Source organism: Centrocercus urophasianus, unplaced genomic scaffold (assembly GCF_019232065.1).
Source record: "Centrocercus urophasianus isolate 14NV4802_14NV808 unplaced genomic scaffold, USGS_Curo_1.0 seq_12, whole genome shotgun sequence".
Classification (NCBI taxonomy): domain Eukaryota; kingdom Metazoa; phylum Chordata; class Aves; order Galliformes; family Phasianidae; genus Centrocercus; species Centrocercus urophasianus.
In genome coordinates, this window is record NW_024884364.1 from 5,714 (window position 1) to 24,440 (window position 18,727).

Here is an 18,727-nt window from a genome sequence, read left to right on the forward strand (position 1 = left end):
AAAAAAAAAAAAAAAAAAAAAAAAAAAAAAAAAAAAAAGGTATAAGAGGGTAAAAGGGTAAAAGCAATATGTCAATTAGCATTAATTTCCACTCAAGGAGGACACCTAATATTACCAGGAAATATATATGAATGTGCTCCCATGCTACCAGATTATACAGACATTTACATTATTGATATACCCATAGATTTATATCTTGTTCAAAAACCTACATAAATGAACACAGGTCTTTCCTCAGGTGTTGGATCTTTGGTCAGACTAAGTATAGTTCTTTCATTTTTTTCAGCAGTTACGTCAGTGTGTTAATAACAGCCAATTATTAATCTGTCTAACAGTCTTAACTAGAACAGGCGATTTTTTTTCTTCTTTTGTTTGTAGGGGTCTAAGAGTACGTAGTTACGTAGTACTTTGTAGAAAAAGAAATACCAACAGGAATAAAATGTCCATAACGCTTCTTGTTTAGAGCTTTATTAAGGCCATAGGAGTCCAACTAATAGTAAACTTGTTAGAATCATTTCAGATCCTGTTTTCCAGATTTTGAAGACTGCACAGTGAAAAAAACATTCAGAAAATATTTATTCCCCTAAGCCCAGCATAACTTGCACTGCAGCCCTTACCCTGTGCTCTGCCCTGGCATGATGGCAGCAGCTCTGCCATTGCATGTGGCCTAGCCCATTCCTTTGACACAAGGAAGGCACAGTGAGGTACTGACAAATAATAAGGCACTATGCTTAATTTGCAAGGAAATTGTGTCAGTTTTCAAATATTACAATTTGAAAATACGTTATCTGCAGAAACATGCCGCTGAATTAAATGTGTAACAAGGAATGCTTCATAAAGACAAAACTGCGGAACTGAAAAAAGTCTGTCACTTCGACAGTATATTTTTTAAAAAGTAAAAACACAAATGGACTCTGTTATAAAAGCTAGTTATGTGATAGCAAATCTGATTGGAAAAAAAATCAAGACCATTTCCTGATGGTGAGTTTGTTAAGAAATGGATGAAAAGTACAACAGATGTGTCCCGACAAAAAAATGGGTTTTTCTAAAATAATTTTGTCTCACTAGACAATAGCCAGGTGAAATGAAGAAAAAGGAAAATCTGTCAAAGAAGATTTGGAGAGTAAAGCCACTAATTTCAAATGTTATGCTTTGGCAGTAGATGAAAGTGCTGCAATACGGCTCAACTTGCCGTTTTAATTGGAGGTATTGATAACAATTATAATGTCATTGAAGAAACGGCTTCATTGTTGTCACTGAAAGACACAACTAAATTCCTTGATCTGTGAGAGGCAGTGAAAAAAACAAACATTAAAATGATTTTCTTTGTCAACATATCTGGTATAGCTACTTGATGGTGCCCTGGTGATGTAAAAAAGAGGGACTTAAAAAATTAGTAGAAGATGATGCAGTTACCACCAGTAACTCACATTTGATGAAACATCACTTTGTTAGACATCAAGACAATTTATATGCACAAGCTTTAAAAATGCATAGTATCATGCAAAGTTTTGAACTTCATAAAGTCCAATGGACTGAATCATCACCAGTTCTAAGAGTTTCTTAAAAATGTAGATGCTGATTATGGAGTCATCATTTTCTATTCTGAAGGAAGGTGGCTAAGTCAAGGTAAAATGATAAAAAAAACATGACGATGTGACATCAAGTCCTTAATAGAATCAAAATGAGAATTTGTGCCAGAATGTGAAGAGTAAGGATGTGAAGATTAAATGCATTACTTGCACATTTTCACATGGAATATATAGAGTTGCAATCAGACACTGAACTAAAAAAAAATTTGGTCGTATCTCTTTACCAGACTTTCATACACCCTATCTTACCAGAGAAAAAATTCTCTCGCTTCACAGTCACAGGTTACTCATGTCATCACTTTTTGACAGTACGTACATTTGTGAACAATACTGTCAGGGATGAAGCACAGGAAGAATAATATTTCATCAAAAATCTCTGATGAACACCTTGAGAACACACTAGGAATGGAAACCACTGCCAGTGAACTAGTCTGATGCATTAGTTTCACAAAAACAAGGCAAAACAAACCCACTAGTTTTATGTTTTTGTTGCACCCAGTTTTTTATGTTTTAATTAAAAAAAAAACACATTAAGTTTTGTTGCTAGTATACATTAAGTTTATTATATATTTTATATGCAACCCATGAGAATTCCTGTTTGCTTAATGCAAGCCAAAATGTTGAACAACCATGCCCATGCCATCTAATGAACTTCAAGAAGACTTCTGCTGGTACAAAAGTTGTAAAATCTCTTCTCAAAATATAAAAACGAACCTCTGTATCTTTAATAATGGAAGAAGTTTGTGTACATAAGACAGAACTGTTAGCATAAATAACACATTCAGAATTGGCTTCTCTGCAAAGAATCAAAGGTGCTCAAACAGGAAACAAAGTCAAAGAAGTTTACAAGGCTCCATTTCTAACCTCCTCTTTCTTTCTCAGTTTTCTTTCCTCCTCAGCTTTCTGACCTCTTCTCTATCCAATTATTTAACTCACAGTTCATCAGCTTGTGTATGTGAGATACCATCAGAAATTTATCTGAAGTCAAGACCAACAACATGTACTGCTCTTCCCTCATCCACCAACTTAGTTACACTATCAGATCTAGAAAACTAGATCAGTTTTCTTAAGCACAATTTCGTAATTCCATGGTGGTTACTCATGGTCATCTTCTTGTCCTTCACAGGGACATAATCCTGGAAGTTATTTCCAGGATTATTTAATCGGTGAGTTTCCCAGGAATTGAGGCATGATTGACTGGGTTATATTTCCCTTGATCTTCCTTGCTATTCCTGAATACAGAATTGATATCTGTTTTCTTCCAGTCCTAAGGAATGTTCTTCAGTCAACATGATCAAAGACTTCAGCTCACCATGTTTTCATCGGAGACACTCACACTAGTTCTCCTCACTTTATGTTTTATCACAGTCACATTGCTCTCACAGAACCTAACATAAAACACTCAGAACTACTCTGAATATTACTGTGAAGTTCATTTTCGTAGATTATTTTAATCACACCTATTAATAAATTATCTGATGAATCTTTATATTTTATTGAATCAAAAAAGACTGTCATTTTCAAAATTGTTCAGAGAATCTCAGTGCTACCTGTCACTTCTCATTCAGTACCAGCAGATTAATTCTAGCCTCAAGTGTCAAACTCCATCTCAAACTTCTTAGATTTTTTCAAACGTATTTTAGTGGAATAGAAGTAATGTGACAATATGCGTACAGTCTTAATGAAGGTAAGCATAGAACATGTAGAAATAGACAAATTCAAAACCTTTTTTTTCTTTTTGTTTCTGCTTTTTGTATATTTGACACTCATTTTCTGCTATGATTTCTAACAGAATTTTTATATTAGCATATGAACTTAAAGGGAGAAATAGATAAGGATTTCAAGTGAGGAATATTATTTCATTTCTTAGTGTGAAATTTTTATGAAAAAGTGAAACTTTTTCTAATTTTTTTTTTTAGAGGAAGATGTTTTGTCGTGTCCTCATGTTCATTATTTTACTGAAGAAAAAATCTCTCTAAGCCATCTTTTAATTTATAGGCCCGTTCTTTCATCAGCAGGAAGCAATGCATTCCTCTAGTTTTCCATCTCCCATTTTGTTGTATATGGAGAATCTGAAAGATCTCAGAAGCAGTCTTTTTTCTGCCATTACTGTGGCACTTGGGCCCCAGGGCTCCATGTCAACACTTAAGTCAGAGGAAAGCAGTTTTATATCTTCCCATATTTTAAAGTCAAATAAAATTTAATTCCTCTTTATTTGTGAATGAGATGTGTGCATTATAGATGCATAAAAGGAATTAGTACAGGATTGCTTTTATAAAAGCTCTCTGTTCTTACAGGGGGTGAGATTCAAAACTCTTACTCATTTCTCAGAATGAGAAGGTCAGGAACAAGTGACATTATAGTGAGAAGGTTGCCACACGCCATTCAACAATGAAGACTGAGTAGATGAGACCCTCAAGGAGCTGCGAGAAGCAACCTTACATTCACAGGCTCAGGTCCTCATGAGAGACTCCAGCCACCCCGACGTGTTGGAGGGACAACTCTGCAAGGTGTAATTAACCCTGAAGTACATTGATGGTAACTTCCTTCTCCAAGAGATAGAGGAGTCAAAGAGGAGAGCTATTATACTGGACCTTATTCTCACCAATAAGGAGAGACAGGAGGAGAATGTGAAGCTCAAGGGCAGCCTTGGCTGCAATGACCACAAATTGGTGGAGTTCAAGATCCTGAAGGCAGCAGGGCAAGGTCACAACCTTGAACTTCATAAGAGAAGACTTGGAACTCCGCAAAGATCTGTTTGTAGAGTACAATGGGATAAAGCTTTGGAGGGAGAAAAGAAAGCTGCTTAATACTGAAGGATCACCTGCTCCAGGCTGAAGAGTGAAGCACCCAACAAAGATAAGGCTCATGTTCTCAAAAGAACATGAGAAGGCTCAAAAGAACATGAAACTCCTGGCCAAGCTCATAAAGGAAGCCTACAGAAGGTGGAATCAGGGACAGACGACCTGAGATAAATACAGAGAGGCTGTCAGAGCACTCAGGGATCAATTTAAGAAAGCCCTGATAGAATTAAATCTTGCCAGAGACGTCAAAGGCAACAAGAAAAATTTCTTTAAGTATGTCAGTGACAAATGGCTAGGAGGCTAGGAGAAAATGTGGGCCCTCCACTGAAGGAAATGGGAGATTTGATTCACCAGAATATGGAGAAAGCTAGTTACTCAGTGAATTTTTTGCCACAGGCTTCACCAGTAGGTGCTCTCGCCATATTATACAACTTGAAGAAGGCAAAGGAATGGACTAGTGAGAATGAAGAACTCCCCACAGTAGAAGATTAGGTTTGAGACTACCTAATAAATCTGAAGGTGCACAAACGTTGGGACTTGATGAGAAGCATCTGAGGGTCGGGGAAACTGGTGGATGAACTTGTTAAGACACTATCCATCATTCCTGAGAACTCATGGCAGTCTGGTGAAGTTGCTGTTGACTGGAAAAGAGGAAATAAAATCCCATTCTTCAAAAAGGACAAAAAAAAAAAGACCTTGTGAACTACAGGCCAGTCAGTCTTACATAGTCCTATGTTCAGGAGGACTATTCAGCAGATGATCCTGGAAACGTGGAAAGAAAGCAACAGTTGCAGGTCACGCCCTGGGCAGTTCAGATTCACTGTTGGCAAAAGAAGGGTCTCACTGCATAAAAAAGTCTGACCACTTGTGCTTTATACATCAAGGAAAGAGATTTTCTTTCATCTGTCAGTGATATGTGAGTCGCTAAAAAGAAGCATACATGAAAAAAAGAAAAAAATTTCCTGCTGATAAAATCCTTCTCCCTAAAATATTTTCTTGGGGGAAAGAAGATAAAATGAAGGTGCTGCTGTGGTGATTTTAGTTGAAGTGGGCAAGAAGGGCCTCAAACATAGACAATTTGGCATAATTTCAAGTACGAAATAAGGGCAGTTATCTGCAGTTAAACTGCATGGACTGGAAATCAAAGGATGAATAAATAAAGGAAAAGAAAATATGAATAAAAAAGCAGATCAGCCGGAGAGCTGGCAGAAGAGAACAGGTAGAGAAAGGGAATGAACGTGTAGTGAAGATCTTTATGGGGAGGCACAAGCTAGGCATGATAGGCAGTGGTAGGTAGGCTGGAGGCACACACTCTGTTTAGTGGTCTCCCAAACCTCTTTTTTATCCCCACTGTTTTTCTCAGAAATGCCACTATTTCAGATACAGTAGTACAGATACTTCTCATTGCCTGCAATTTGACCATGTTCATTCTGAAGATTCTGAAGTGAAGTCTCTGACACTGTGTATTTTAATATCTGCTTTTATTCCCTCTGACCTTTAGCCTTTGTCATGCACTTCTTTGCTGACTTTTTTTTTTTTTTTCCCAGTACATCATCTTTTTATTGTCTTCTTCATGAACACTAATAGTTTTCAAGCTTCTCCTGGACATCACTACAGTTTTCAAGCACTAATGTTTAGGTTGAGAGAGGAAGTATTTATCAAAAGCTAAGGCGACCGGACATACTTCATCATGGCCACAAGTCAAAAAAGCAATTATCAGCACCCAGATAACTCAGTGTAAAACTATGGAAACTTAGACATGAAATGAACTCATAATTGCTTATGGCAAATGGAACATCAGGCAACTACCCTGACCCTTGTGGATTCATCACTAGAATTTTCATGCTTTTCTAAGACTCTTCACTTTATATATCAACAGCTATTCTATTGTATCAATCTGTCAAAAAAGGAAAACCGCATTTGAATTTCACCAAAATGTTATGTTACGTTAATATTTTTGGTATTACCTTATTGTTTCATTATGAGTGATAAATTTATAAAAATTTGTAAGTAGGCCATCTAAAAGATTCTGCTGGAAGACAGTTCTGTTCCAAGAATTTCTATAACGGCCACCAAAATTGGTTCTCTGACAGGTTAGAGACCAGTTAGGATATTAGGACGTCTCGAAGAGCTAAGAGGGGTGTTGAGAATTGGATTTACCTCTCTCAGCAGAGATTCATAAAGGCATAATATCCTGGTATGTTAAATGTTGGCCTGCATAAGTCATTATTCAACCTTCAATTACCAGCCAACTGTTTAAATAATTCCAAACCACATCCATTCCAAAAAGACAGGAAAGTGCCTTTGGACTTTGGTAGTAAAGTTGTCTTCAAGTTATGAAGAATCTAAAGGATAGTACACAAAATATTTTTCAGTGTAATGCGATAAGTACTTCTCCAGAGAACTCTGCCAGTTTCAGTGATACTGTGATTCTATGTGATATAGTGAATAGGTATGTCTGATTAAGCTTTTAAAAGGAAATAGTATTTTTATACATTCTTGTACCAGAGTAATTTGACAAATGTAGCCAATGTGTTAACAGGCAATGATTATGTTGAGAGAAGTGAAAGACTGTTGCTTGCATTTTCTTCTTGAGTGCTCAGAGGAGAGAAGAGGTATATACTTGTATGAAGAGCTCAATCCCTTTAATTCCCTTCTTCAAAAGCCATAAATGGGCAGTGGATAATACGTTTGGATGCACAGTGTATCGGAAGGAAGGTGAAGGAATACTCTCAAAAGCATGTACCCAATTCTTGTTGAAATGAAAGGCATATTACCAGCTTCAATACTGTACCGTCACTTTCTATATCTTCGTGATAGCTTTTAGGGAACTTTCACTTCTGTGCCTCTGTTGCAGGAATCTGAGATGGGATTTCTGTATTCAGATGACGGACCTGTTTCGTCTGCATTGCATTTCTCTACTGCTGCATTGCAGACTGGGATGAAGATCAAATAAGTAAAAAAAATATTTTCATTCAAACAAGCTGTTTTGTTGCTTTGTAAGTATATCTTGGTAGGTTTTTTTTAATTCACTGGTAACATTCTGTGCTTTAGCTTTTGAATTCTTGTGCTATATAGGTTCACAGTACTTCAGCTAGATAACTGATGAAGTTGCAAAGTTGCAACAATTGAGATGTGTGCTCTCCCCACTCTTTTTTTTTTTAATTTTCCCACTGACATGCGGAGGCCTTATAGTGGCCTGCCTGTGTCTGAAGTGGACGGGAAAGCTGGAGAGAGACTCTATCTAGTGATAGAACAAGAAATAGTATCTTTAAACTAAAGGAGGGTAAATTTAGATTATGCATTAGGAAGAGGTTACCCAGAAATACTGCGGAAGTGTTTGGGCCAGGCTGAATGGTCTTTGAGCAACCTGATGTAACCGAAGGTGCCCCCCCCCCTGGCATAGGAGTTGGAATTAGATGATCCTTAAGGTCCCTTTAAACCCAAACCTTTCCATAAAAAAAGCCTCGTATCTATTCTAAACTGCAGATAACTGAATACGATGCAACTGTAAATCTACCCTTTACTGTTTCCCAGTAGCCAGACAGACTCTTTAAGGGGGAGGAACAGGTAGTCCCCTTTTGCTGTAAAATGAACCAGAGGGAAAGAAGACCAGCCTGGTTGAAAAGGGAGCATTTGCTGAGGCTCTGGGAAAGGAAGACATCTTTGGAAGAAGGGTCAGGCAACTTGGGAAGAGCGCAAGGATGTTTCTAGTACAAGGAGTTGTCTAGAAGGAAAATTAGTTAAGCAAAAGTCCAGTAAGAACTTAACCTGGCCACCGTTGTTAAAGATAGTGAAAAATGGTTTTACAAATATACTGACAGCAAAGAGGAAGGCCAGGGAGAATCTCCTGGCTTCACTGGACATGATGGAGAAAGTTTTCACCAAGAGCAAGGAAAAGGTTGTCGTTCTCAGTGCCTTCTTTACTTCTGTCTTTAATATTCAGGCCAGTTATCCTCAGGCTACTCAGCCCCCTGAGATTAAAGACAGGGATGGGGAGCTGAATAACCTACCCACACACAATTCAGGAGGAAACTGTTAGCAACCTGCTACTCTACCTGGACTGTCACAAATGCATGGGACCACATGGGATCCAGCCAAGGGTATTGAGGGATCACTGGCAAAAGTGATTGCTGAACCACTTTCCATCATTTATCAGCACTTCTAGTCAACTGTGGAGGTCTGCAGATGACTGCAGACTTGCTAATGTGACACACATCTACATGAATGAGGATCCAGGGAACTATGGGCCTGTCAGCATGATCTTAATACTGGAGAAGGTCACCGAGCAGATTGTCTTGACTGCAGTCCTGTGGCATGTGCGGGACGACCAGGAGATAAGGCCTAGCCAGCTTGTGTTCACGAAAAGCATGTACATTTACTATCACTGCTGCCCTTTACAGGCAAGTTGGCTTAGAGAACATTACAATTGCTACCTGTTGTTCCTAGGGTGATAATAAAAACACTGTGAAAACGGTAAAGCACGTTCAGAAATCAGAGACTCTATTGCTTGTTTTGGATTAAAGTCTCTGTCCTGAACAACAGACTGAGTGATCATACATGGAGTATTTTCACTGAGTGGTTGATTTCCCCCAGAATTGACATGTAAGATGCTAGCAACAGTTGACCGCAGCAGAAATAACACCAAGTATTGAAACCAATGCAAAGATCACAAATCTGTGCAAGTCTGACACTTACTGCTGGAAAGTTGAAGTGGAATTTTGCTATCCAAAGCCAAATGTATGATAGAATCATAGATTCATAGAATCGTTTGAGTTGGAAGGGACTTCTAAAGGTCATCTAGTCCCTGCAAGAGAACAGGGACATCTACAGCCAGGTGAGGATGCTCAGAGCCTGCTCCAGCCCGACGTTGAATGCCTCCAGGGGCAAGGCATCCAGCACATCACAGAGCAACTTGTTCCAGCGCCTCACCACCCTTACTGTGAAAATCTTCTGCCTTATATTGAATCTAAATCTCCCCTTGTTTAATTTGAAACCATTTTCTGGACATAGTTAAATGCAAAAAGAAAGTATACAGGGGGGTGGAAGCAGGGACGGGTTATCCGGGAGGGCCACAAAGAAGCTGTCCGAGCAGCCGGGGATCAGGTTAGGAAAGCTGAAACCCGGATAGAATTAAATCTAGCCAGGGACATTAAGGGGAAAAAGAAGAATTTCTACAGTGTATCAGTGATCAAAGGAAGGCCGGGGGAGATGTGGGCCCTCTCCGGAAGGGAACTGGAGACTTGGTTATGAGGGCCGTGGAGAAAGCTGAGGGCCTCAATGATGACTTTGCTCAGCCTTCACAGGCAAGGGCTCTAGCCACACCGCCCAAGCTGCAGAAAGCAAAGGTAAGAACTTGGAGAAGAAAGATCTGCCCAACGTAAGTGAAGATCAGGTTCAAGACCATCTGAAGAGCCTGAAGGGCACAAGTCCATGGGACCCCATGAGATCTACCCACGGGTTCTGGGGGAACAGGCGGATAAAGTTGCCAAGCTGCTATCCACCATATTTGAAAGGTCATGGCAGCCTGGCAAAGTTCCCACTGATTGGAAAAGGGGAAACATAACCCCCATTTTCAAGAAGGGAGAAAAACAAGATCAGGGAGCTGCAGGCCAGTCAGTCTCACATCTGTTCCATGAACAGATCCTGCCAAAGGCCCTACTAAGGCACAGGGAAAATAAAGACAAATTGATCGGTGATAACCAACATGGGTTTGCCAAGGGCAAGTCATGTCTGACAGACTTGGTGGCCTTTTATGATGGAGTTACAGCGTCAGTGGATAAAGGAAGAGCATCTGACATCAACTGCCTAGACCTGTGCAAAGCATTTGACACTGTCCCGCATGACATCCTGGACCCCAAATTGGAGAAAAATGAATTTGATGGATGGACCACTCACTGGATAAGGAATTGGCTAGATGGCCACGCTCAGAGAGTTGTGGTCAACGACTCAACATCCAAGTGGATCCCAGCTCCTCAGGGATTGGTGCTGGAACCGGTGTTATTTAACATCTTTGTAGGTGACGTGGACAGTGGGATCGAGTGCACCCTCATCAGGTATGCAGAATGGCATGTAAAAAACCAGTTGCACCTTTAGGCTAAGTGCAACCAGATTGGATTAACTGTGCCAAACAGAGATCGTGTAGTAAATCATTCAAGTCTTAATACATGACCAAACCCTGTTACAGTGTTTGTTCTTGCAAGCCAACAGCATACATGCACAAAATCTGCGATCAATGCAGTCTTACAAGGACAGATGTAAATGCAACAATTACCTAGGTATGGTGACAACTTTCAACAGGAAATAGCAATTCTGAAGACTGTAAAGACTGTACTGACTGAAGCACCTCCCCTACAAGGATAGGCTGAGAGAGTTGAGGCTCCTCTGCTTGGAGAACAGAAGGCTCCGGGGTGACCTTATAGCCGCCTTCCAGTACCTGATGGGGGCCTACAGGAAAGCCTGAGAGGGACGTTTTAGAAAGACATGTAGCAACAGGACAAGGGGAAATGATTTTAAACTGGAAGAGTGTAGCTTTAGACTACAGATTAGGAAGAAATTCTTTACTGTGAGGGTGGCAGGACACTGTAACTCATGTGTGTGGGTTCCCTTGTCCTGTCGCAGCAGACCCTGATAAAGAGTCTGTCCCCTTCTTGCTCTCGCCACTGCTCCCCCCTTTAGATATTGAAAGGCCTCTGTCAGTTCCCCTCTTCTCTATGCTGAGAGAGTCCCAGATTTCTCAACCTGTCCTCATGAGGGGGGAAAGGAGGAAGGGGTGTTCCATCCCTTAGGTAAATTTTTGTGGCTCTCCTCTGGATGTGCGCCGTGTCTCTCCTGTATTGAGGACTTCACATCTGGTTGTAGTACTCTAGGTGAGGTTTCACCAGTGCAGACAAGAGGTGCAGGATCGTCTCCCTGCTGGCCATGCTTCCTTTGATGAAGCCTAGAATACAGTTGGCTTTCTAGCCTGTGAGGGCACTTTGGTGGTGGTGGCGGTAATTCAGAGCTGGTTGTCTGCCGTCACCTTTCCCCATAGGCATCCATCTTTATTTTGAATTCTGTGAACATTTTTGCAAATGAAATGCCAAAAATTCAGTGTCCATGAGTACAAGTGTAAACAAATGATTATGCTGAGCTGAATTTCACAGTGAATTTCACTGATTGTTCTTTTTTATGCTTATCTTGTATTTGCTTCAGCCTCTTTCGTTACAGTGTAATATTTTCTCTCACATGAGTAAGGGATCTGAAAAGCAGAGAATGAAATACAGGTGAACTCTAAAGCCCATGATGGAGACAAGCCATAACATTCTGTGCTAGATGTTCTGAGGTTTTCTTTCCAGTCTTCAGTGTGATCAAGAATGGAAGAGTTGAACTTCAGTACATTCTGGTTACTTTGACACAAGCTTGACATTCGTGAGTAAATCCAGCAGACTGAGAAACAAAGGTTAGAGAATCAGGGCTACTGTGTTTACGAGGGAAAGCCAAGATTTTTTGGCCCTTGTGTGGCTCAAAAAGAGCATGTTTCCTGATCAGCTCTTCTGAATTTGGTGGCTTACTAAGAAATAGAGGTGGTTGTTGTTGCAAATTATAGTAGCCAAGCCATTTCCCTGTTCCAGAATCCAGTCTTAACAGTTGAGTTTGGCATGAAGCTCACAGAGCAGTGTAAAATGCAATCAGCAGCCCCACAAAATTCTGACAGCTTTCAGCTCCTGGTTTCATATAGATTTACAGCCATTTTGTGACGTGGTTACATTCAAGGTCCCTGCTTTCCACTGGGAGATCCTTTTTAAGGATATCTGAAAAGCGAATAAAAGTGAGAGAAGGAAAAAAGATATGTTAGTATTGTTTTAAGCCTCTTCTTTCCTGACAAAAGAAGGTAAGAATTTCATGTAATTTCATTATTCCTCATTCACCGAGAAGAGCTGAGACCTTATGTAATGAAGAAAGGAAGGTACTGTAAGAAGTGGTAGTGACTGGGTGAACTGATATCATCACTGGAATTTAAAATTATAAACTAAGGCCAGCTGTGAGTGTTAAGAATGATTTTGCCAGCAGTGGGTTGCACAGTAACTCACATACTGCTATACAAATTTGAAGTGTACCTAATATCTAAAATAGTGCTTTAATGCCAGAGAGTACTTTAAATTGATGGATTGGCCACCATGGAATAATTTTCTTTCTTTTTTGCTCAGAGGAAAAAAGCAGCAAGTATAAGCAATGTGTTTTCCTGTAACCATAAGATCTTCCTTATGCGGATTCTGATTCTTAGGAGTTTTGACAGGATCAGAAGTTTCAGATCTCTTCTCTTGCAGCGCTACATCCGAAACTCTCTAAAATAATAATCAGGATGCACAGATATAAAAGGGGGAAACAGCCTGATGTTCTGACAAGAATACTAGAGGCTTAGCTTTTGTTTTAGTTAAGAGGGGAAGTCTGGGGGGTGGGAAGTGGGAAAAGAGGAAAACTACAGCTGCCAGTCTTTCCCTTTCCCTCATGTCTTGGATCCCCAGCTGTCCAACTTGCAATTACTGCAGTCATTCTGCAATAGCAGTCATTCAGAGTCCATCAGTGATGATCACTTTTTAAGCATCACCTCTTAAGAGCACAGGAATAGGCAATCCCAAAATGTCACAAGTCAGGCAGGTGGAACAAAAGGCCAGCTTAGCTGAGCAAGGACCTTCTTGAGCTTATGGGGAAAAAGAAAGCATATGGCACTGGAAGCAAGCTTTGGGGACATGGGAGGACTACACAGATGTTGTTCACCATTGTAGGGAGAAAATCTGTGCAGCGGAAGCTCCATTGGAATTGAAACTGGTCTGTCCTGTGGGAGACATCAAAAAGGGCTTTCCAAAATATGTTACCAGCAAGTGAAAGACCAGAGCTCACATTGGTTCACTGCTTGATGAGAACAGTCACTGCACAAATAGGGATGCAGATAGAGCAGAGACGTTTAGTGCCTTCTTCACCATTGTCTTCAGCACTGATGGTGGGCTCTGGGACCCTCAGAGCTGGAGGACTGTGACTGCAACAATGATAAACTCCCAGCCAACCCTGAACTTGTGTGGGATTTGCTGCTCTGGCTGGATGCATGTGAGACTTCGGGCCCAGTGGGATTCATGCTAGAGTACTCAAAGAGCTTGCTGATGTCATCATTTTTCAGTGGATTGGAATTTTGAGACCTCTGAGGCTGGCAAACACCATCCCGATTTTCAAGAAGGGTTAGAAAGGACACCCTGATAATTACAGACCAATTTCACTTCAGTGCCCAGTAAAATTATGGACAAGGCTATTCTGGGAGCTACTGAAAAGCACGTGGAAGACAATGCTGTCATGGCTAATGTGGGTTCATGAAGGGAAAGTCCTGTTTAACAAACTTTATTTCCTCCTGTGACAAAATTACTCACCTAGTTGACGAAGGGAAGCCAGCTGATGTAAACTTTTAGGATTTCATTTAAGTTTTCCATACTGTGCCTCAAAGTATTGTCCTGGACAAAATGTCCAGCATACTGGTAAAGACAGTGTGATCAGTGAACAGCTGGCTGACAGGTCATCCTGAAAGGGTTATAGTAAATGAGGTTACATCATGTTGTTGAACAGACAAGATGGGAGTTACACTGGTTTCCGTTTTAGGGCTTGTGTTATTTAATGTTTCCCAACAGTTACCTAGATGCAGGACTTGAAGGCATACTAAGTAGGACTATATTACGTTGGTAGAATCTGTTGACTTCCTCGTGACAGATTGGTGGGCTGGACAATCAGCAACTACATGAAGTTAAATATGAGCAAGTGCCAAGAAAGGCATTAAGGCCCTGGAGTGTGTTCAAACAATGGTCTGGAACACAGGTCTTATAAGGAGAGCTCAGGGAACTGAGATTGGTCTGTCTGGAGAAGAGAAGGCTTGAGGGAGACCTTATCACTGTCTACAAATACCTGAAAGGAGGTTGTAGTGAGGTAGGACTCAGCCTCTTTTCCAAGGCGACTAGCTGGTATTTCTAGGATCCCCATGTTATGGGATTGTCACAGTGAATGGAAAATGGGGCCCCTTGTGGGATGAGGTCAATTTTTATGAGTCCCCGGCCTGCATGGCAGAGTATTTTCATGGCCTCAGTAAAGATATACTGGATACAAAAAAAATGACAGCTGGCTGTGTCCACTGTGGAATGGCCACTTCCAATGGCCTTGAATCAATTAGATATATCAGGTTTGGAAAATGGAAATTCAATTATTACTTGACTGAGTCAAAAGATTCAAACAAGTCACTATACTAACTGGGGAAAAACTAAATCTCACCATCCCCCTGAGAAAACTAGGGAAGATCTCATCAGAAACTACCAAGGCCCCTGTACAAGTGAGTCTGTACCACCTAGATTTAGTAGTGGAAAAAAAAAAAGATCGGATCTTGAGGATCCATTTGAGCCAGATCCATTTGAGATCTGTCCTATCGTGATGCAAGAAAACAAAAAAGGTGCAAGATTGACCAGTGGGATGCCCCCTGACCAGTGACCCCCCAACCAGACTACATGACATATAATGACACACCCATACACAGCAGCCAGCTTCACACAGCTTCTGGATCTAGTTTAGATAAAAACTGGGAGAAAGTATACTCATGTGGTTACTCTGGTCACAGCACATGGGGGCAGAAAGCATCATAGTAAATGGACCAGAAATTTCAAGACTGGCATCCATTACTACTCACTCTGTCCTCAGGCAAAGTCTATATGCAGCAGTCCAATGTAACGAAGAAAATAATTCATTCATTCAGTGGCTGATTTTTGCATGCCAAGCAACTTGGCCAAATAAAAATATAAATACTTTTACACACAGATTTATGATAATCTATGGAAGACTTACAAAACCGTATTAGAGAATTAGGTATGAAAGAGGCAATTTATGAGGATGCCCTTGAAAGTCCTGGTCAAATGATATTTTCAGCAGGAATGAGAAATATAATCCTGCAACAAGCCCCACCACACCAGTGTGGTACTTTGGTATCCATACTGAAAGCCCCAGCAGCTGTGGAGGCCGTAATACAACAGGTTGCCCAACTGGTGCCAGATCTGGTGAGTGAGTGCCTATGTGCTGGGTATAATGTTCCAGTAGTGGTGGAGAGGTTAGAGATCCATCCGTGACCGCAACCTTGGAGACCATCCCCTAAGGTATTCCAATCCGGTCCCATTAGGGTCTCATGAAAGCAAATATTCAGTGACCTGATTAAGGTAGGAGTTCAATTTCAAAAGGTAGACAGATGGCCTAATCAGGTCCTATTATAACTATGGAGGCAATATCTGACAAACAAGATACTCCAGTCATAGAACGGATTCCACGAGAAACATGAAATCTAGAGGATTTCATAGTCCCATCAAAAAAAAGTGTAAAACTCTTTAAGGTGGGCTGGGCAGCCATGGCTGAGCCATCTGAGGGAGAAGTTGTTGGGGATTACTGAGCTAATGTTATGGTGGTGGAGCAGAAATCCCGGAATAATATTCAGTGGGTTATGGCGCTAGTGGATATCAGAGCAGAAACATCCATTATATATGGTGACTCAAATAAATTTTAAGGCACTAAGGCAATGATAGGTGAGTTCGGGGGTCAGGTGATCCACATAACCCAAATGTGGTTGAAACTGGGGGTAGGGCATCTCCCACCTGGGAGTGCAGGGTGGCTATCACCCCCCCTTCCAGAATGTACATTGGAGACAGACATTCTGTGGGGTCTGACTCTCCAGACCAGTGTGAGAGAGTTCAGGCCAAGAGAAAATCTCATTTCGTCTGCATAATAGACTTTTACCACATGCTCTGCCTAATCCTACTTGATCATCTGTTTTTAGTGAAAAATCCTGCATATAATCAAGATGGATTTATTCATTTGGACGTTTTTAATGAGCAACTGGGCAGTGCAGGAAATTTTAAGAGGCTACTTGCAAACTTAGCCCATTTGTTTGCCGCAGCTGTGTCAGCTCACAAATGCAAAACGGTGTAGATGCCTGGGTGGGCAAGAAGAAATTGCCAAGACTACACAGGAGCTGGAGAGAGTAGAGACCTACGCACAGCTCATATAACTCTCCCGTATGACCAATCAGGAGGTCAGATGATACGTGGTGAATGATGGCAGACCACAGACAAGTAAATAAATACCATACCACAAATCCATGCAGCTGTACCCAATATCACTTCTGCCTTGGATACATTAAGTGAAGAAATAAAAATGTATCACTGTGTTCTAGCAAATGCATTTTTCAGCATACCAATTGGTAAGGTATCCCAAGACCAGTTTGCATTCACCTTGGAGAAACATAAGATTGAAGAATTGTTCAAAGCTATGTTACTGCATACTGTCAGATTTAGCCAAGGAGCAGTTGGACTTTATTTGAGCTATAAATGGGAGCCTTGAACTGTAAGGGTCCATGTGCACCTACAGTAGAAGAAACTGTTAGCTTAGGCCAGCTGCTCAAGTGCCCTAGAGCAAGCACTGAACTGACAGAATCTGTAGGAGTCAAGTTCCAGACAGCCACACACAAATCTGAAGTTCTCCATCCTACCGCCAAAAACAAAGAGGCAAGGTTGTTGCCTACCTATTTATTGATCTCAGTTTGTTACATGTAATAAAAAGAGTAGCCAATAGAGATGTGAAAGCATAGGATCAGATGCACGGAATCACAAGGGCTGGAAGGGACCTCTGGAGATCATCTAGTCCCATCCCCCCGCTAAAGCAGATTAGCAGATTCCTTTGAGTAGGATGCACAGAAAAACCTTTAGGGAGATTTCTAATATCTCCAGAGAAGGAAACTTCACAATCTCTCTGGATGACTTGTTCCAGTGCACTGTTACCCTCAAAGTTAAAAAGTTATTTCTGATGTTAATATGGAACTTTCATCCAGTTTGCCCCTTATTCTGCTGACAGGCACCACTAAAAAGAACTTGCTCGATCCACTTGACTCCCATCCATTAGATATTTATAAGCACTGATAAGATTCCCAATCAGTCTTCTCCAGGCTAAACAGTCCCAGGTTTCCTCATAAGGGAGATGCTCCTGACCCCTCCTCATTCTTATAGCTCTGCACTGGACTTTCACCAGCAGTTCTGTCTTTCTTCAACTGGAGAGCCCAGAACTGAACACCGTACTTCAGATGTAGCCTCACTAGGACACAGTAGAGGGAGAGGAGAAACTCCCTCAACCTCTGAAGTCCATCAGGACACACAGGTCCTTCTCTGCAGAGCTCTGTTCCAGCAAGTCAGACCTTACACTGTATGGACATGTACAATTATGCCTTGCCGCGTGTAGGACTCTACACTTACCAATTGCACTAGTAGTATCTAATGTGTTGTGTCCCAAGTTCTGAGGTCATGCTGGCATGTCCACATGCCTAGCTTCCACAGTAGGTTTGGTGGTGGGTGTCACGTGGGCTAGGGGGAGACTGGACACAATGGTGGAGGTGATGATGCAAACATGGGTTGAATTTATCTGAGAAGAGACTTCTTCTGGTGACCAATCCTCAGTAGTAGAGATCTAAAGACAGAATCATAGAATTGCTCAGGTTGGAAAAGACCTTAAAGATCACTGAGTCCAACCACAACCTAACCAAACTGCCCTCTCTCTAACAACCTTCTGCTAAATCATGTCCCTGAGCACCACATTCAAATGTTTTATAAACGCATTCAGGGATGATGACTCAAATCACCCCTCTTGGGAGCCTATTCCAGTGCTTAACAACGCCTTCTGTAAAGAAGTTTTTCCTGATATCCAACATAAACTTTCCTTGGTGCAACTTAAGGCAGTTTCCCCTCGTCCCGTCTCTTGTCACCAGTGAGAAGAGAACTACCCCGCTCTCACTGTAAGCACCTTTCAGATACTGGAAAAGAGCAATTAGGTCTCCCCTCAGCTTCCTTTTCCTCAGACTAAAAAGCCCCAGTTCCTTCAGTCGCTCCTCACAGGGCATATTCTCCACAAGCCCTTCAGAAGCCTTCTTGCCCTTCTTTGGTCCTGCTCCAGCATTTCACTGTCCTTTTGTCATGAAATATCCCTAGTTATCCCTAGATCTAAGACCTTGAAAGGGGAGAGCACAGACCCAGGAAGAAAAAAAAAAAAAAAAAAAAAAAAAAAAAAAAAAAAAAAAGGAGAGACAAAGGAGCAAAGAAAAAGAAGGAAAGAGGTACTAACAGTTTGCCACACGATCTGGCTAGCCCCCAGCCTAGCAGCAAGGTGTGCCACAGGCTGCACACTCCAGGAAAGAGGGAAGGGCAGAGTGCTAGTAGATGGGTTTAGCAAAAGGAACACAAGGACAATGAACTGAGGAGGAATGGTAATTTGCTAAATCCAACAAAATGAAACAAA

General features: G+C 41.2%; 1 protein-coding gene across 1 annotated transcript in view; it reads left to right on the top strand.

The window, feature by feature from the left end:
* The first annotated feature begins 9,645 nt into the window (after positions 1-9,645).
* The window catches only part of PRMT8 (protein arginine methyltransferase 8), a 49,063-nt gene continuing 39,981 nt past the window's right edge, over positions 9,646-18,727 (top strand). The window contains exon 1 of the mRNA XM_042809596.1: positions 9,646-9,744. Coding sequence (XP_042665530.1) covers positions 9,646-9,744 — 99 coding nt within the window. The remainder of the gene's footprint in view (positions 9,745-18,727) is intronic.